The sequence below is a fragment of the Rhea americana genome, unplaced genomic scaffold (assembly GCF_003343005.1).
Source record: "Rhea americana isolate MKP2758 unplaced genomic scaffold, rheAme1 scaffold_87, whole genome shotgun sequence".
Lineage (NCBI taxonomy): Eukaryota > Metazoa > Chordata > Aves > Rheiformes > Rheidae > Rhea > Rhea americana.
In genome coordinates, this window is record NW_028187055.1 from 791,695 (window position 1) to 812,772 (window position 21,078).

The following is a 21,078-nucleotide window of genomic DNA, read 5'->3' on the forward strand; positions in this document are numbered from 1 at the left end:
AGAGAGAGAAAGAGAGAGAATTTAAAGATGACTACCTTAATCCTAATATTAACAGATTATTTAGAAGAAACTTATTTTACTACACCATTTTTAATATACAGGTTAGATTTGGTGATAATGTGCAGATTCAGTTGTATCAGTAAGTTTTCTTCTAGTGAAATGAAGAGAGCAATATTTTTAAAATCCACTCACACAATAACCACCTATATATTTTACAATTATTTCTACAATAAATCTGATACATCTTGCAGATTTTCTAGAGACATTTTCACTGTAAATTCAGGTATATGTATAGAGTGATTTCACAATTATCATTCTGGTGGGCATTTTGGAACTGCTTTCTTTTTCTTCAACATAGCACGATCTTTTTTTCTTAATTAAAATGTATCTCATGAATTAGGACATAGACAATTACGTTCTTTGCAATCTAACAGGTTTAGCATTTAGCACACTGAATATTTACCACTGACCCTCAAATACAAATTATATGCTTCACAAAGCCATTATCACTGATTATATAAACTCTCATCATTTTTCCACTAATAAACCTAGTTAGTTACAACACTGCTGAACGTGGAAAAACAGTATAAATGAGTTTTATGCTGGAAAAGGGGGGAAAAAAAAACACCTAAACCTAGGAGATAAACAGGTAGTAGGCAAACCAATATGGTATCCATAACACTATGCAGATTTTCTAAAGTGCCTGAATATTTACACCTACACAGTAATTCACTTCATCGGTATTGATTAAACACTAACAAAGATTACATAAATATCTGTTATTTTCTATGCAACCGAGAAGCAGGAGTTAACTAACGTGGAGCAGGTACGCAAAATAAACCACCATCTTCATACTCTGGATGGTATAATATTAATAATTAAAAAATACAGAGTCTGTGCAAAAGCCATGAAATCGTTAAAACTTTTATTCAAATGATAAACATTTCTACTCTGGAAGAATGCATCTCTTTAGTGACTATTTAAAGGAAAAGACACTCTCTCTTCTGATTATTTCGAATAAATTTTACACCAGTCTAACCAGTCTGACTGTCAGAATGCACTCTCTGATGAGAAATGATACCTGTTTAAACAGGTAAGTGTGACACCTTGATATGGAAATGTTATCATAACCAATTCAGAGACAATTGTGAAGATAAACCTTCAGGATTAGAATAGTGCATTATATCTAAAATACTGTATCATGTTTCGATACAGTTACAACTTTCTCACTCATAATGGAAGATACTAAATTTAAATTGTAATTTCTGTAACAATTTTCCATTCAAATGTTTTAGGAGACAGGAGGCACCTTTTGGGGAGGGAAAAGTACAACTACTTCTTGAAAAAACTTAAGAGAGGAAGGCTTTTTGTAATTTTAAATACTAAAATAACTTTTTGAAGCTTCTTTTACAATGAAGAGCAGCAATCAGTGTGTTTTAAATTACTGATTTATGTTCTTTAAATAAATATACTGTAAACAAACAAGTTAAATAAAATATTAACTTTTCTCTAATTCATATAAACAATATGAGAAGATTATGTTAAGCCAAAAATCAGAATTTCTGTGTTTTTCCTTACAAAAATCATTTCTACTTTGGACATTTAAGAAACACAGGTCTGAGCTACAATAGCTCTGGGATTAGGGCAAGCAGGAATACTCATGCAATTCATTAACCTGGCTTATTAACCTAACTTATATCTTGGTACTGCTGGTAAAACGACAGTGAACAGCTATCAACAGTAGTTTCTTGAATGCTAACGCAAGATTTCTACACCTGAATATCTTGGCCAGTGCTACGGTCCTCAGATACCTCTATCAAACAACAGCACAATTCCTTCAGATCGATAAACAACGCGAATCTCATACAAAAAAGCTTTGGATCAAATAATAATCCATGTTTAGGGAACTAAAGATAAAGAAATTATGAAGCCGTGCTCTCTTCTGCAAAGTCAGAAAAGCTGTTCTTAAACAATCTGTGACTTATATGCAGTATAAAGTTAAGGTTGTGCAAATGATGTTTTCTCTCATCCTGTCATCGAGCACCTTCTCCCACCAAACATCAATAACATGTCAAATTCTTTTTTCTTCCTTGCTGAAAAAAGCCTTTTTAATCTTGGGCATTTTTAACAAAACTAAAGCAAACAAAACACAGAACTAGACTTACATCTCATTCACATCTTGTACACTTTGAACAAAATGTAGTATGCATAGTAATGTCTCAAAATCACTGCCATCATATTACATTTACTCATCTATTCTTCACTTATTCATCCTATTTTACACAGAAGGTATTCACAAGAACTATTATTTGGTGTAGTATTATATATTTATGTAAGTCAATACAAACAACATATAACTTCATACTTCAAACTTTCAATTTTCAGTTTGCAAATGGAAAGCTGCAACAATTCCTATTTGAGCCTTCTGGAATATAACTATTAAGACCTCCCAATATCCACTACCTGCTTACAAAAAGAAAAGGAAGTATCTCAAATTTACCATTTTTAGATTTATATCATTCCCCTCTGTTGTCCATAGAAACAGTGTGAAGTTTTTTTTTAAAAAAGGCCATCTGTCAAAATCTTTTATTTTCTTTAGGCATAAACTAAATCAATAGAAACAATGTTTTATTTCTTCTAGCTTAAAATAATTCTCACCTTCTTAAAAGTAAAGTAAGCTAGATAGCTGAAAAAACGACAGAACAAATATCAATCAAAAGTGCATTATTAGGCCTCTTTTCCCTTGATTCTATGTTTTTTCAGATTTACCATAAACTCAGAGCAAGTTATGATGAAAACTGTTTGCAAGAAATAATTTTAAAAAAGGAGAGGAAGGAAATTGCAAGGAGAAACTTATTTCTTTGCAGAAACTACACATTAGAATTTTTCCACTTAAAGTAAGTCCTATGTAAAATTAATATACATTTGTTTCAATATATTTCCATTAGTTGCTAAAATCTCACAAACAAATTTCAAAAAGCAATCTAAGAAAAGACTTAACCTATATTTAGAAATAATTAGTAGATGGAACTACGCTTATTACGGGTCCCTAAATACTAAAACCAGCAAAAATGGTTCTCAAAAAAATCATCACCTACTTCAAAAAGGAATTAAAAGAAGCCCTTTCTTAACACCATATCAGAGAAAGGAAATGATATGCATAGACATTCTGCTGACAGGAAAAGCTACTCCTACTTTCCCCAGCTCTCACCATAGAAGTAACATCTGTTCATTTTGTTAAAATTTAGTAATTGTTACCTTATTTTAAAATGAGTTTTCATATGCTCCTTCAGCTGTGAGGAAGTTTCAAATTCCTTTTTGCAAGATTTGCAGCTATGGATTCTACTGCCAGCCAATTCTTGACGATGTTCTTCCATGTGTATAGACAGTTGACTCTGTAAAGTAAATTCATCTCCACACTCTGAACAGATAAGATTCTGAAAGAGATAATAGAGACTGATTTTTAAAAAATATTCGCTAACAGCAGCACATATTCACAGGCTTTGCTCACAAAGATGAATATATCCTTCTATGAACTCCGGCAGCTGGAAGCAAGCAGCAATAAAAGCTGAGAAGTGAAACAAGTTTGTGGGCTATAAATATAAATCACGAACAATAATCGGTGCATGCTTATGGCAACATTTATCTTTTAAGAAATCTATTAAAATTGAATTCTGAAGAAGTTTTAATGGTACCAAAAACAAATGCTCCAGCACTCATCATCATCACTCTCTATTTACCCACTAAACTATTTCAAAATACACATGGAAACTTACCTTACAGCCTTTAGATTACAGTCTACATACACATTTTTGCAAATAAACAAATGAAACAAAAAACTCCCAATGTTTTCTAACCAAAACCATTATACTTTTAGATTTTAACTTATTAGTTAACTTATTAGTTAAAACTATATAGATTGTCACTTATTCTTTAACAGAAATTCTAACACCAGATATCTACTAGGTAAATTACTACCAACTTATCTAAAGCTATCTTCACATACAAGATGACGGAAATAAGTAGGGACATACAACATTTCTGACAGATAACATTTAAATCCATTAATTTTATAGTAATGTGAAACATGTCACTTCCCAGTTAAATTAGTATTTCATGTCATTTAGCATGGAAATTATACTTGCAATTAATGCAAAAGCATTAATGTTCCTCTGAAATTCAGAAGAGGAATCAAAGTGAATTATTGTTTCAAAAAAAAGCTTGAAGTTATACATTTATTTGACTTTGACTTTGCTTCTTAAACCATTAATTTTATTTCTCACAGCATCTCTACAAGAATCAAAACACAAGATTAAGAATAAATCTCAAAAATGTTCACCATCTCTTTAGTAATACTTCTGGTACATGTTCCTTAGAGGAACAAGCAAACAACTTCAGACAGTTTTGGCCCCTCTTAATTTTACAATAATTGTGTCTATTATCACTGCAAACGGAAACAGTTTCTCTGTTCTTCTCCTTGAATAAGCAACAACGCAAAAAGAGCATTGATTTAAAATTGATTTAAATAAAAGATGTTGGTAAGTGTTGTTGGTAAGCATGTTTAAACAAAAAGGAACAGATCTGCAGAGCTATTTTAAATTGCTTGGCAATAAATTTCTTCCAAGTCTGAAGAAAAAAAAAAGAAAGAAAAAAAAAGGTTCTGTAACACTACTAGAAAACCTTTCCAACCCCCAAATTTTTAAAAATCTGAAGATGAGTACTTTAATGAAATACTATCTCAGAATGACTTCTTAGGCTTAATCTGAAGATTATCCATATTGGAATTAAGTTATGATGTGGGACAATAAAATTACTTATTTTTCTACTTTCACATCCAAATAAGAATACTTTTTATCCAAGAAAGCTTTTATACAAAGCTGCTTAATAATGATCCTTTTGTATAAGTGGGGAACAATTACCTGAAGAGAAGCTTATAATGCATGCTATACTAAGCATATAGCCCTCCAGATACAAACTGTCATTGCCTTCTCAGCATCTTTCAGACACAYAGATGTATGAAGTTATGTTCTGTTAGCATATGCCCTATTAAGCAACTTCATGAATGAAAGAATGGTTCAGGAAGCATTTCAGACAGCTAATATATATGCATTTTTATTTACTATTTTAGAATTCAATTCAAATTATTCTAACAGGAGAAAAGTGATAGCAAACAAGAATAATGTCTGCCACTGCTAATTGCAATTCTTACAACATTAACACAGGAAAGACTCCTGAATGACAGCCACCACTATGGTCAAGACCTATGTTTCAGGTTTAAATTCTAGCTCTCTTACATGCCTTGTGTAAAACCATTGGGAAAATCATTCCTGTAATTCTCTATGAATTAATCCTCATTTTGATCGTCTCCATTTTATCACAAAATTCTGATACATGAATGTATTCATTAGCAAATGAAAGATATTGATGTTTTTGTAAGTTTAATTTTTAAGCTGTAAACAGAATTTTAAGCTAAGAAGTAATGTGCATGCATGAAAATAAGATACAAAGATATAGAAGAGCCCCAAAAGTCTGCCTTAAGCGTTTTAGTCATTAATTTTCATTAGAAGTTCCTTGTATAAAAGTTCCTTGTATAAAAGTGAGGGTATAAAATATTTTATTTGCTAGAGAAGTAGATTAAAATTCAAATCCACACACCACTTCCAAACAGTCCACCAGAAGTTACAAGAAACAGTATGTATTCTGCCTTTCATTTTCTACAGAGGAGACTGGAACTTCATATGAATCAACAGAAAAAAGAACTGGTTGTTTATCATAAAATCACAGTTAGAAGGGACCTCTGGAGATCATCTAGTCCAACACTACTGCTCAAGCAGGGTCACCTACAGCATGTTGCCCAGCATCGTGTCCTCATGAATAAGTTGAACAAGACTGGACCCAGTACTGAGCCCTGGGGGACATCACTAGCTGCAGGTCTCCAACCAACTCTGTGCCACCGAGAATAACCCTCCAAGCCCTGCCATTCAGCCAGCTTTCAATCCACCTCACTACCCACTCATTTAGCCTGCACTTCCTGAGCTTGCCTATGAGGATGTTATGGGAGAACGTGTCAAAAGCCTTCCTGAAGTCAAGGTAGACAATATCCACTGCTCTCCTCTCATCTATGCAGCCAGTCACTCCATCAGAGAAGGTTATCAGGCTCAGTAAGTACAATTCCCCCTTGGTGAATCCTTGTTGACTACTCCTAGGAAGGTGATCACCCTAGAAATATCCTTCACATGCCTGGAGATGGCCCCCAGGATGAGCTACTTCACCACTTTTCTAGTGATCAAGGTGAGGCTGACTGGTATGTAGTCCCCTGGGTCCTCCTTCTCACCCTTTCTGAAGACTGCAGTGACGTTGGCTTTATTTCAGTCCACAGGCACCTCTCCTGCTCTCCATGACCTTTCAAAGATAATCAAGAGTGGCCTAACAATGATGTCCACTAGCTCCCTCAGCACTCGTGGGTACACTTCATCAGGGCCAGTGGACTTGTGGACATCCAGCATGCGTAAATCATCTCTAGCCCATCTTCCTCCACTAAGTCTTCCTTTCTCCAGACTTTCTCCCCAGTCTCCAGAGCCTGGGATTCCTGTGGGCCAGTCTTAACAGTAAAGACTGAAATGAAGAAGGCATTCAGCATCTCTGCCTCCTCTATAGCCTTTGGCAACCAAAGCCCCTGCCTCACTCAGCAGCAGGCCCAAATTTTTCCTAGTCTTCCTTTTATTAGTGATGTATCTGAAGTAGTCCTTCTTGCTGTCTTTGACATCCCTTGCCAGATTAAACTCCAAATGAGCCTTGGACTTCCTAGTCCCATCTCTGTACAGTCAGATAACATCCCTCCCAAGTGGCCTGTCCCTGCTTCCACACTTCCTTCCTCTGAGTTTTGCCAGAAGCTCCTTGTTCATCCACGCAGGTTTCCTGTCTCCTCTTCTCAATTTCTTGTTCACCGTTCTTGCACCGTTCTTGAGTGTGAGTAAGAAAGTGATCTTTGAATATCAGCCAGTTGTCTTGGACCCCTCTTCCTTCTACGGGCCTGTTCTCATAAGATTCTTCCAAGAAAGTCCCTAAAGAAGCCAAAACTTGCTCTTCTGAAGTCCAGGGTTACGATCCTGCTCTTTCCCCTGCTCCTTCTTGCAGGATCCTGAACTGTATCATCTCATGCTCACTGCAGCCCAAGGCTGCCTCCAACCTTTCCATCTCCAATCAGTCTTTCCTTACAGTACAAGGTCCAGCAGTGCACCTCTCCTCATTGGCTCCTCTACCGTCTACACCAGAAGATCATCATCARTGCTGTCCAGGAACCTTCTGGATTGTTTGTGCCTAGCTATATTGTTCTTCCAGCAGATATTAAAGCAGTTAAAGTCCCTCATGAGAACCAGGGCCTGTGACTGTGAGGCTACTTCCAACTATCTGTAGAAGGCATTTACTTCCTCTTCCTGATCAGCTGGCCTGTAGCAAACACCCATGGCAGTATCACCCATGTTAGTCTGCCCCTTAATCCTTACCCACAAGCTCTCAATCTGTTCACAGTCCACCCCTACCCCATCATATTTATAGAAACTATGTTCATCAGACATCAACTGTACTATTTCCCTTGGCTTCAAATCTTCTTTGAATTAATACCATTCACAGTTTTTCAGTACACAGCACAGATTGAGATTTCTTAGTCTGTAAATACTGTTTGTTTCTTTCACTGACATTTGAACTTATTTCAAACCAGTTTATTACTTGGCCTACTTAAAGCTACTTATAACCAAATGCCACCTATACGTAACTTATTCTTCTAACATCTGCTTAAAGTATCAAAATCACCAGCAGCTGAGTTGGATGCAAAATTACTTAGTGATACAAACAAATTCTAAAATCCACTCTTAGGCATCTTTCTTGATGATCAATTTCCTCACTCTGATCTTTTCATCAATCCAAAAAACTACTCCTCTCAATCAGCGTCCATTAAACTGTGCTCCATTATAGATACATTAACATCCTACCATTAAGTCCTCCCAGGTTAGCTCTGCTATGCACTTGATAAAATGTGAATGGATTAAAGATCTTCCCAAGCTCCCTGGCCAAAGCTGCTGTAAGCTGTCTGCAGTCAATATAGAGAGCCATACAATCTTTATGATTAGAATTCTGGCAATGATTCAGCTCCAATCCTCCAACAAAGAATGCAGTTTTCAAAAGCTTTCAAAGAAGGTAGTAAGACTGAAAACTTTGTATTTTGGGCAGTACAATCAACTCTGGTAACTAGAATAAAGACTACAACGAAGTTTCAGAAATAGTAACATGCATTAATTGTTTGTTTMGAATGTAACCAATAACTTATCAAAATGGGAAGTAAGACTGGAGGAAGAAAAAAGGAATGAACAACCCACTCAGTTTAAACGACTGCAAAAAAGAAAAAAAAGGGGGGGGGGATTTTTTTTCTAGGTAACAGAAACAGCTTAAAGATGCAGGAAATGAATGGTGAAAGTCTCCGCAGTAATCAGAATATACAAATCAAATACAGACAAGACCACTAGGAATGGGAATTTTCTAAAGTATTCTCTGTCATAAACAAATAACCACCCTGACTATTACATATGGGCTTCCTGAAGTACATGAAGCTACAGAAATTGCTCCAAAATAAAAATATTTGTAAAGAGTTAAAAGAGCCCAATTTTCAGGTAAATTTAATTTTATTTATAGTATATTTATCAGTTAAAAGTCAAGATTTATTAAAACCATCAAATACACAAAGATCCTCTGTGTTAGTAAGAGCAGGACTGGAAGGCCTTCTTATATGTGGTCTGTTCATTACCATTAGTATTATTAAAATACATTCTTCTTTATAAATTCTGTATTTTCTCTTTTCTTCTTTACTCAACCTTGCAATCTAAAGCATATAGCAAAGGATTAAGTATAAAAACCACAACACGTTCATCCTTTTACAAATTGAATTATGAGTTTTAATAAATTACCTCTTCTTTCTCATGTAGCATTATATGAGCTTTCAGACTAGCTACTCTGGAGAATTTCTTGTTGCACACAGGACACGTAGGATCGTCACCATTGTGGGTACATTTATGAAGTGTCAAGTTGAATTCAACATTGAATGACATTGGACACTGGTCACATCGGTGAGGCTATTTGTAAAAATAACAAAGATAAAGACAAAATTCAGTCTTCCCATAAGCTACATATACTATAGGTAACACATACAAGCATACAAATCAAAATTTAAAAAAAGTAATTCAAGTAGCTACATCCAGTAATGATGCCCAAGAATATACTCAACAGCTTAACTATTTTCTCTTCTTCAGGTCTCATTACTGAAAACACTCACCTAATATTTCAGGACCATTTGGATAAAGATGAGAGGGAAACTAAAGAAAAAGGATACTCAAAAATTGAGACTGTTCTGAGGAGAGTGAAAGTAGCAAGAGAGAAGAATGAGTTATTGGAAGAGACAGTAATACATCTTCTACATTAACTGAGATGACAAACTCTCCTCAAGCTCAGTTAAGAATCCAAACAGCGAAATGAAGAGCCCTCTGAGAATTGCAATCTTAGTTTATGCTACGATTACTGCTTTGCTTGGTATTTGCACATCAGCTTTCATTGTGAAAAGAGCATCTTTTCTTTACACATAATAGCTCTTACATGAGCATGGAATACTAGGAAACATGATTTTAAATTAAAATAAAAGGGGGTGAGTTATCTTTACAACATGAAACTTGTATAATATTTCTTCGTATTTATGGATTAACATCTCAAAATTACTACATTTTGTAAGAATAAATATATATCTATCACTATCTCAAACATTACTAAAATTATTTTTCCATCGTATTTGAAGTAGTCTTAGCTTTATAAACAGAAGCCAAGGGAAAAAAAATAAATAAAATGCTTCAGATTACATATGAAACCTGTGSCAAAAACTCCACTTATTAAGTCAGTAGTCTTAATCACAAAGCTGTATTTTCTCCATTCTTTCCCATACTAGACTTGTAAGCAACTGAAGTGATAACATTAGTCTACTGAAAAAAAACACACTAGACTATATATCTTGACTTTACTAACTCTAAAAGAGATCAGCTGAGTCCAGCTAATCATTTTCTTTTTAATGCTAATATGCAGAATCAGTTTACAAATTAATTTAAAATGAAACTATACATTTTCTTATCTACCYGAACATTATAAATCAAAGGAAACTGTTAAACTAGAACTAAAGATGACTGCACGCAAGTTTCTAACTAAATTCTACCAAAGTATGGCTGCTCTCCACACTCTAAAGTCCCAAAGTGGCAATCATCAGTGACATGATCAAAGAAAATCTTGAATATGATTTCCCGTATTAAAATATTTGCATTAACTTTACTTGCCAATATATTACAGCATCAATATACATTAGTATTTTCTAAGCTTATACCAACTAGAACTCATACCTTGTCATTCTGCTCATGATCCCTCATATGGCGCTGAAACTGGGTCTCTTTTGGAAAAGACCGCAAACAGATCTCACACTTACGGAAGTTGGGCAATTGGTAGGGGAAGTTATTCTCTATATTCAGTGTCAGAACACCATCTACAAAACAGGCATCAAAACATTTTATTAAAAAATTTGTTTACTTATAATATATTGTAAAAACAAGAGTTCTTTGAAGCAGAAACTATTCTGACTCTTTTAAGACTTTGATGTGTACAAGATTCTAACTTCACTGGGTCTTGAAGATCTCCGGCATAAAAGACAAGTACGTATCTGCTTCCATTGACCTGCAATCTAAGGAATGCATCCACCTCTGTAACAGTCAGTTGGTAAGGAGATGAAGAAACACATTTTTCTAGTAATTTAAAATCATTTATTTCTCAGTTTTAAGTATCTCATCCAGTTTGCAACAATATAAAATGCTGCCAAATACTTTAAGCATAGCAATTACTTTTAATAACATTACATGTTTCTAGAAAACGTTTTAATACAACATAGTAGTTCTAACTATGCAGGTTCTCTCTTCGCTCCCCTCCCCTATTTTAGACACCTTTTCTTTCCTCTCCTTCTGGCAACGTAAAACCCTCATCAGTTACCTTTACAGCTGTAAAACTAAGATCAGTGGTTCAAATAGCTGAAATGGACAGAGTCAACTGCCAGTCAAACTCTGAATATATGCATTCAAGGTAGAATAGGGTTTTTATGGACTCTAACTAACCCTATGCAGTTTTCTTGCTCTAAACATGGTGATATAACTTCCGATAAACAAGTTGGAACCTTCTATAAAAGTAACAGTAAAAATCCATTGGCTCATGCTTCAGACTGAGGACACTAAATTAAAAAAGCACAGAATTCAATGTTTACCATCACCGTAACAGAAAAAAAAAATGCATCAACAACACAGAAAAGAAATAAAACACAGATTTTATTATCTAGCTATGCAAGGAGTGATGATTTCTTATCAGAAAAATCAGTACTTCTGACCACATTCATAAGAATTTTGCAAAAGAAACAGCAACATATCTAACAGTTTACAGTGGTCTCCTTTTCCCTCTGAGGAAACCAAGAGATTCATATTCATATCACACCGAGCAGGTAAAAATCTCAATACTATATCTATCTTAAAGCAAAGTCTCATTCAAAATATCACTTAAAAGGGGCAGCAGTTTATGCCCTGATCAGCTTTTTGCCTTCCATAAAGACTCTCATAATAAAACTAAAAAGCTTGTAGTTGAGGAAGCTCCAGGAAACACTCCAGGAGAAGATTTTTGAGGTGAGAAATCAAAACTGAAAACAATCTCGTAAGGATTTACACTTCTCATTTCTGGATTATCCAAGTCCTGATCAACTTCTGCTTTGCAAAATTTAGTTACGCATCCTTCTGTTAGAGAGGAAATCATGTGCCTGGGCATCCCAAATCTTTAGCATGTATAAACTTAAACCTACTGATTCCTTTACAGAATTCTCAGCTGTAAATTCATGGTACATGCAGACACTATATTTTGCTTCCCTGAAACAGTTACAATTCTTCAAAAGCTAAAAAGCACATCTTTAATTACAATACACAGTCATTCAAGTGTTTCTCTAATATTCTGAGCAGAATAAAGTGCACAGAATCAGTTTATTTAAATATGAGCATGACATGAAAAGAAGTGAAAGAAAAATCTACTCTAATAGTTGGACTATATGAAAACTTAATGCAAGAAGTTTGCTTTCCTCTCCCCTGGAAAAAGGGCCAACTGTTCAACAATATCAAGGCCTAACCTCTCACTCTACACTGACAACTGAAAAATGATACAATTCATGACCTTCAAAAGGTCTTTAAATTTTCTTCACAAACCAGAGGGATTACCACCTTTAAACATTCACTCTCAAAATCAAAGACACCAGACAACATACAAAAGTGATACCTAAGAAACCGAGCTTGCAAAAGCGTGATTGAGATAATTGAAGGTGGTAGTATCTCTCCTCTACAATTTTAAACACAGAAAAAACAAAGCATTCAGTAACATTTAAATAAGATCACCAAGGTGCCTACTTATTTGTCAGTAAAATTTCTATAGAATTTTCATTAAAATGTGTATCTATATCATCCAAAAAATGATTACTCTATAGACTGTATATTTTCTCACTTAATTCAAACAGGACCTAAAAGGAATCATATATTAATGAAAAATCCTTGTGATGTTTCAAAGGAGATATATGGGAAGGAACACGTTGTTCAAAAATAAAAAGGAAATAGTAGAAAAACAASCACCACCAAAACAGAAAAGTGTAACAAAAGTATAATCTTAAACTGTTTCATAGGAAAGACTGAAGAAACAGCCTAAGCTTTAGCAAGTTAGTAGTTGTATCAGTGTCAGAAGTTTCTCAAGACTAGTTCACATATGATTGTAAACCTGAGCTCCCTGCCTGCCTTTCTGCCTTCCTAAAGGCAGTCAGGCTCCAAGCAAGAAGAGGCAGAGGGCATGTGCTTAGAAAACTAGTTGCTTATATATGCTTCTTTCAACAACAACAACAAAAAGCACACACTTTGTAACTCTACGCAAAGTCAAATCTTATGCTTTTTTATTGATATCTTTCATAGTGTCCTGATGAGCAAAAGAGAGAAGTTTGGGGAGTCAGGATCAGATCCTAGAGATCAGCACTGAACTGCACACTCCAGCTTGAAGGAGAGGGTTGCTCGGCTGAAGGCTCACATTGCTGAATTGAATCTCAAGGCTTTAAGGGACAGCAAATAAATTTAGGTTAGATTCCAGAATCTTCAAAGGCTAAAGTATTGAAGATATTCAGGCTGAAAATATACAGCTGGTACTAATGGTCCAATTTGCACCTACAGAACTTTAAGAGTTCAATTTCTTCAATTTCACTCAAAGGACAGTATTAAGACCTAATGCAGATTAAATCTGAAATATGAACCACTTCTTCATTAATATTTTGTTTGAACTAGTTAAAGGAAAGATGAAATTATGATCTTTTTCTCATAAATATAAGTTGGTCCTTTATTACCTATCAAATATAGGATATTTCTCAGGGTTGCAAAGCTCCTTATTATATAATATGCAAGAACTGACTTTTTACTTTATTCTTCCAGTAACAAGGAGAATATTCACAACAGTCTCCCTGATGAAATCAAGAAATTAGTAACCACAAGGACATAAATGTCATGTTGCATTGTTGCATTTAGAATTGGAACAAGAACCCAAAAGACATTGTGAAGAGTATAAGTAACAAGCAACTGAGATACATTTAAACTTTTCAGTTAGGCTTCACAATCTCATTAAGTGTGAATTGAATCAGTCTTAGAATCATTTTATTAAACTGTTATTTCATTGTTTATATATACTTTTATTGTTAGAACTAATAATCAAGGACACTATTTATACCAATACCTGCCACAGTAGGTCAAAGTAACAACTTACATTACCAAATTTCTAGGAAATCCAGCAATGAAGCTTAGTTGTATGATTTTCTTTACTTACTTCAGAAAAACAATGCTTTTAAGAGCATCAGCGTGAACCACAAAGTAAGCTGAAGCAAGTTAAATACTGCAAAATACTACACCCCTCATAAACACCAGTATTTCTGAATATCCAAACACATGAAGACAATACTATGTCATGCGATATAGATCCTATGCTTCTCAATGAAGTAATTAAATCTGTTCATTAAAAAGAAAGAAGAAGAAAAATCAGAAAACCTCAGTGACATCTAAACATTCCCTTTTCATCCAAGGGAACAAAATTAAAATATTGACATAAATAATCTAATACATCATCTCAAACCATTATTTATTAGATGAGCAACCTTATCATAAATAGCTGATCTGGTACACAAGCTTCCAGAAAAATGTAAATACGGACTGGGTACATAGACTAAACAATCTTTAGATATATTCTATCCTGATGAAAACACAAGTCTACTGTCTGTTAACAGAAGTAATGAAACATCATTCAAGTCAACAACCCAGAATTAAAAGTTATGTTTTTATTTAGAAAAGATATTAATTTATGCAGCATACAACTTCAACACAAAACACATACAAAATGTTACATTTTCTTAGAGAACAGAGGGAAACTATTTACTGATGTCTATAAATGTACAAAACATACACGCACACACCACAAAGTAAATGTTAGACTAACAAATCTCCTGAAAAACAAGCTATTCTTTCAGGTCTGCACCCTACTACAAATAATAAACCTCACTGAACAGTTGCAAAGTTTAAAATACTGCATTCATTAACTATGAAGAAATACTGCAAAAGCTCTTTCTTTTTTTTTTTTTTTTTGGCGGGGGGAGGTTTCTGGGGTTTATGATTTTAACATTTGCCCTATTCGATCACAGCTTGAGAGACAGTCAAGTATCAATACAATTAAACTAAAACGGGAGCACTTAACTCATTATGTACTGTCAGAGGAACATTTTGCCTGTAGTCTTGCAGTTTGTTCAAAGTGCAGTAAGAGGAAAAAAAAGGACACCAAAAGTATCAAAACCAAATCTGCCAAGTACATGTCAAAGATAATAAAATTCCAACTTAAATATAGGCTTATTCAAATACTCTTAATGTCATAATGTTCAAGTTCTCTTGAAATCTATTGTGCCTAACAGTATTAGCAATCAAACTTTGGGTCAACTGAGCTATAGATTTTTGTAATACAGCCTTCTGAAAAATCTACCTCATGATTTGAGTCAGCAAGGAGGTGTTCTCTGCCACAAGCCACTGATGGCAACATGGAAGGAGGAAGACAAATTAGAGCAATAGGCCTGCACTTCTAACCGTTTTTCCCTTACGTAAGCAGCACCATGCTTCATGGCAGTATGCAATCCTCTCTGTGCAAGGCACAGACGGAGTCATCCAGCTGTAAATGCAGCACAGTCTTATTAGAGCTCTATTAGCTTAGTAGCATCAGACTGAAAGGACACCCTGCATAAAACACCCATTCAAGCGCAAGGAATTCAYGGATGAAGAGTTTGTCACTGAAGCTAAATGGCAGCTGACAAGTCTAGGGACACCATGAGGATCTATTTGGTAACTTATGAGTGGAAAGAGAGCGACAGAACAAAACAAGGATGCTGATACTTATGATGTTTCCTCATATTACATCAGAAACCATGAAACACAGATAATAATTAATCATTCAAATGTTTTGCTTTGTTCTACACTGATAAAAATTCAGAGTATTTTAAACCTATCTCAGCACTAAAAAAAAAAAAACACACAGAGAAAACAAAAGAACAGTCAATAGCGATTCATCATTCCCAATAACAGGGAAGTGGGAAAGAGACTTACATTCCATACACTGGACCAAATCTGCACATAAAGAAGTGGAATTATTATTCTTTGCTCAGCAGACTATCTGGGATTTGAGTACTACCAGAACAGACATTTGCTTCAGGAGCATCAGATAACTGAAATGGACACACCCTTAACTAATGGCTTCATCTGACATTCAGATAAATGTTGCTATTATTCAAAATAAGGTATTAAGCTTTTTCAACAGTTGTATATGAATACACCAAGTTAATCAGCATGCACTTTTCAACTGTTTATTTTCACACGATTTAAATGGCTCACACGCTTGAGACCCAGACCCTTATCTGACCCTTACCTGTATCTTTGGCAGGAATTTAAGAATACACTAAATTTGCTTGATGTCCTTCCCTTTCCCTGACAGAGAACATAACCCAGCTACAGCAGAATAATTCTAAAGAAASAWACATGAGCGGTCTCAAACAGAAAYATATTTATATTTGCAAACACTAAATGCATAGGAATGAACGAAGCATGAAGGTTATGACTCTAATAGAGGACAAAGTAATGAGGACTTGCAATTGGCAGAAAGATACAGAGCAGGGATGGAACAAGGACTGAAGTTTTCACATACCAAGAATTTAACATGTTATGTAACCACTTAAATTATGGGAGAGAAGATCCAGACATGCCAAGTATAGTGCAGAATTAATATGAAACTTAAAAACACCAATATAATCTAATGACTTTTCACAGGCACACAATATACGCCCCACGCACATACTTGGATCCTGGAGTTACTGTAGAACACAGATGACAGAACAAATGCATCACTACTAAAGCCTAAAGATTCTCTTTTCTAATGCAAACATTTGAGCTTTGAGCAGGGTTTAAACTGGAATTAACTATAGCTATCCTACACACAAAATTAAACCCACATCACAGATGCAGTATCACAATCCCTTTGTTCTTATCTACGACACCACTCACCTATTTTACTTTCATCTATAAATCACAGCTCATATATAAAGACCTTAACGTACAACTACTAAAATAACCTACRTAAGTCTTTACTGAATTGATATAAACTGAAAAAAAATACATTTTGAACTGGCCAATCATACCAAATTGAAGAGTGAAGCCTCAGAATTGACTTTTCCCTAGAGCAGTAAGGCCTTACTTTCACTGATGCCAGAGGACAAGCTGATACTAAACACAATATAGCCAGCTCCGTGAAGGCTGGGTTAGTGCTACATTACACAAAAACATTTCTTAACTTTGTGTATTTACCATCCTTCAATAGAAGAGTTCTGTTAAAATTCACGCCCTGTGAAGGTACTCTATTTTAAATACACTTGTCATGGAATTCAGTTTAAGCCYCTGTGAAAGCAATCTTTAGGTTTAAACACAGGTCATACACGCCAGGCTTAAAAAACAGTTCAGTATATTTTGCAAATATTTCACTTTGCTGGTCAAAGATGTCCTAAAAAACCAGCCACTTCCTCTTGTGCTAAGTGGAAGCCGTCCGACAGCAGTGAAAGTCAAAAAATGCTAATTTCATGTTGCTGGTATTCAAAATGGGACAAACAGAAAAGATTTTTATTATGGATAAGAAAAATTTAGGAGAAGAAAAATACTGAGTGCAAGCACAGTAACAGGATCCTCAAAGTCTTTCTCACACACCACAAATAAAGACAGAAATAGTGAAGACTAACTACGAACTCACAGAAACAACTACACCTGAACTGCAGAAAGATGGAAACTCTCATAGTTTAGCAGAAAGAAGAGGAATAAAGCATCAAGTTTTCAAGAAATCACCACCCATAGACTTATATAAAGCCTTGTTCACTAAGATGAGTGCTCACAGTTATTTTATTAGTCAATATATTATCTTTGATCTACACAAATGTCTTCAATCACTTCCTTTCCTTTTACTATCTAACGTCTGGTATTTATTTCAATTTCAGTTTAATAGTAAGTGTTTATTACTAAATTCTAATTAAAACATAAAAGACAAGTAAGATGTACAAAATAACATCTTCACAATATAAGACCTACCATATTTTTTAAAATGTTTTTTAATGCAAAAATCATATTAGCATCTTCCAAAATTCTTGCGTGTTTTAAGATCCTCCCCTCACCTAARTTTCAGGCATCTCTCTTCCTAATCTCCCAAAATAATTAAAATAAGTACCTCTATCATGCTAACGTCTTAAAGTATACAATGAGTATCTTACGCAAAGCCAGTAAGTAAAATTGAAAGGAAACATAACCATTTGAGAATCATAATCCAAAAAACTACCACTAATATAATCTTAAATCTGAAGTATATTAAAAAAAGGAATATTAAAAAAAGCATATTCAAAATAAATGGAATACAATACACGTTCCCTGAATGCTTTCTTTGTGCTACCTCAAGTGCACAGTAAGAGTGGAAATCGCCCTCTAGTGTCTTACAGAGGCTCCTACAGAAACAGAATTGCCTCTCAGCCAATGGTTCTCAAACGAATTTTAGCAATGGTGCACAACCAACTACAGAAAATTTGCATAGCCTGCATTTCTGACGGTTCAAATACTGTCATGATGGTTATTTGTAAGTACAGCAGCCACTAGAAACTCTGAGGCCACACACATGAGTAATTCTTTTGTAGCTTTTTTTTTCAAGTTATAGGCTATGTCAGGAGAATCTGTTCTAACATATTATTAACATACTAATACCAATTACGTGTTAACAACTGCTTGTATTTTATTTTTAAAAAAATCTACATATCCATGGAGTAGCACTTTTTCTAATGCAATTTTCTTGCTTCATACATATTCAAGGTTACATCCTGAATTTTTCAAAAAAGCAAGAGCCAAAGACCTGCTGCCCTTCTGTACAAAATGAGATACAAAACCAACAGGACCATTGCTAAACAGTCAGTGAAGAAAACAAGCAGCATCAAAACCCCACGATCAGTCTTCCAGTCTGTCAGCCAGCACTGAATGGGGCAAAGAGCTAAACATCCTGGAAACACAACTGCCTCAAAYTCAAGTTGTCAAGTTCAACCAAAGCTTCTTCATTCACAACTTTCTTCTAGTCATGTGCGACTGGGGCCAAGAATGTGAATCTTGACAATTGCAGACTTTGCCATTTCCCCAAGCTGCTCAACTTTCCACAACCAAAGACTCCAAAACACACAATATTTACCATGTGGGATGGAGAACTTACAACTAAAGACCACAGAAGTCTCTGAATCTCCTGTGTAGCAGTCACAGACCCTGTAATTCTGGACTGCTATCTGGAATCAAATTCCCTCAACGAAATAACTTGATTAATAAATCAGCAAATTTGTGCTAAAATAGTTAAATACATGAAAAATGCAAAATATGTAAGAACTAAACATCAACTCACAACAATTCCCTTCAGCCAGAAGGGTCTAAGATCAAGGTCCAAGCAAAGCCAAAATGGCTACATCTACTAGGCACTTGGACAGCTTGTATCCTAGTCTTGATCTTTCTCTTATTCATATATAACGCCATTGTTACAAGCACTTAACATATGCATATCAAACACTAGCCTCACAAGAAATGCTAGTTAGTGAATGAAGTAAACATTTCAGTTAAAAAGAAACCCTCCTCCAAAAACAAACAAACAAACAAACAAACAAACAAACAAACTCAGCTTCCAAAACTGACAGTAGCCAAAGTTCTCTGGGTCCTTCTTTATATTCTTACATATAGTGTTAAAATGTCAAGATCAACTCCTCCAAAAAAACAAAAGAATAAAATCTTCTAGCTGGAGCTTCTGGTTCACGGTTTTCCATATGGGAGGAAACATTTTACCCAACTTCCTATCACTCATGTTATAGTACAGCTATTTTTTTTGAATGCCAGCACATTTCAATTCTGCAAAAAGTATTCCAGAAGGTTCACCTACACACTCCTCTTGAAGAGTCACAGATCATCTGCAAGCATTCAAAAATACAGACGTTCTAAACATATATTGCAAATATTAATTASTTGACTTTTCAGGGCTGAAATAACCACCGTATTTGAAGGATGTTTTGTGAAATCTCTCCCCCTTCTAGCTGGGAAAAAAAATTTACTCCTACATGCACGTGCTTAAAGATAAGTCATTTTAAATGGTTGGAGATCTACCCGAAACCGTGTTTTTACAGTCTGTGGTCTTTATTCACATACTACTAATAGATTCCTGGTAACACCAGCAAGAAYGAACTACACAAAAAGATTCATAAAACTCACTAACTACAAATTACTGTCAAAAAAACCCACAAGCCCATCAAACCAAATCTGCTCTGAAATAATTCACTAGTCATCAGTGACACTGAAATGCAAACAACAACAACAAAAAAGCCCTATGGGGGTGGAAGACAGACTGGACTAGTATGTGCTTGGGAAAGCTAGTTCTTCTTTCAGCATATGTTCACAAAGAAAATCACTGCGAAGGTTATTTTTAAAGCCTCAAAGGGAAAAAAGGCTTCCTCTGTAACTTGATAGAAAAGTTGAATCTTATTTTCATTCGCTCGTGATTATTCACTCGAAGCTGCTATGAATTTTGCCTGGGGGAGGGCTGCGAGGGGAAGGAAAGGAGAAGCGGAAGGCAGGGAGCTGCCTGCCCCAAGCCCGGCCGGGCTCTTCCTCCGGCCCTTCGCCGGCCAGCTCGGCACCGGGATCGGTGCTCGCACGTCCCACGCCCCGGCTCCGGGGAGGAAGAGGAAGGCCAGGCCGCCGGCCCGCGCCGCCAACGCCTCTCCTCCGCCCCACGCGGGGGAGGCGAGCGAGCGGCGGCAGCTGCCGCGCCCGGTTCCCCCCGGCCGTGGGGAAGGCGCATCGCAACGGCCGCCGCCGCTCCCAGCGAGGGCGGCGAGCGGCCCCGGGCAGGCCGCGCCGCTCCCCTCCGGCGGCAGCCGCCCGTCCGCGGGCCGCCGCGCCGTGTGGGGCCGCGGAGCCGCCCGCGCCGTATCATTCCGCAGGGCCGGGCCAGGCTCGCTCCCCTCCCCTCCGCCCTCTCGCCTATACACTCACACAATAGACCCGGCCTCCCTCCCCCATATCCGGGGACTATATGCGCGGCCCGCGGAGGCTTCTCGCCGGCCTCGCTCGCGGAGAGCGGCGGCCGCCGCACCGCAGGGCGCGTATCGCGCTCGCCCGGCCGCGCTCGTTACCTGACTCGGCGCCGGCCTGGCAGGGTTTGGGAGGCCGCCCCCTCGGCATGGCTGCCCCCTCCCTCTCCCCCTCCCTCCCTCCCCCACCCCCGAGCGCACGCACACACACACACACTTGGCAACGCCGGCGGAGGAGGCGGTTGGCAAAGGGGGAGCGAGGGGGCGGGGAGCAACGAGCGAACCCGGCC

General features: G+C 36.5%; 1 protein-coding gene across 2 annotated transcripts in view; it reads right to left on the reverse strand.

Annotated features, from left to right (window-relative positions):
* ZNF236 (zinc finger protein 236) overlaps positions 1 to 20,957 on the reverse strand; it is an 84,951-nt gene extending 63,994 nt beyond the window's left edge. For both annotated transcript variants that reach the window (XM_085323780.1, XM_085323779.1), the window contains exons 1-4: positions 20,891 to 20,957; positions 10,428 to 10,567; positions 8,961 to 9,125; positions 3,259 to 3,437 (exon numbers count right to left, since the gene is read on the reverse strand). In XM_085323780.1, the coding sequence (XP_085179906.1) occupies positions 3,259 to 3,437; positions 8,961 to 9,125; positions 10,428 to 10,567; positions 20,891 to 20,939 (533 nt within the window). In that variant the 5' untranslated portion in view covers positions 20,940 to 20,957. The remainder of the gene's footprint in view (positions 1 to 3,258; positions 3,438 to 8,960; positions 9,126 to 10,427; positions 10,568 to 20,890) is intronic.
* Between the last annotated feature and the right edge of the window lie 121 nt (positions 20,958 to 21,078).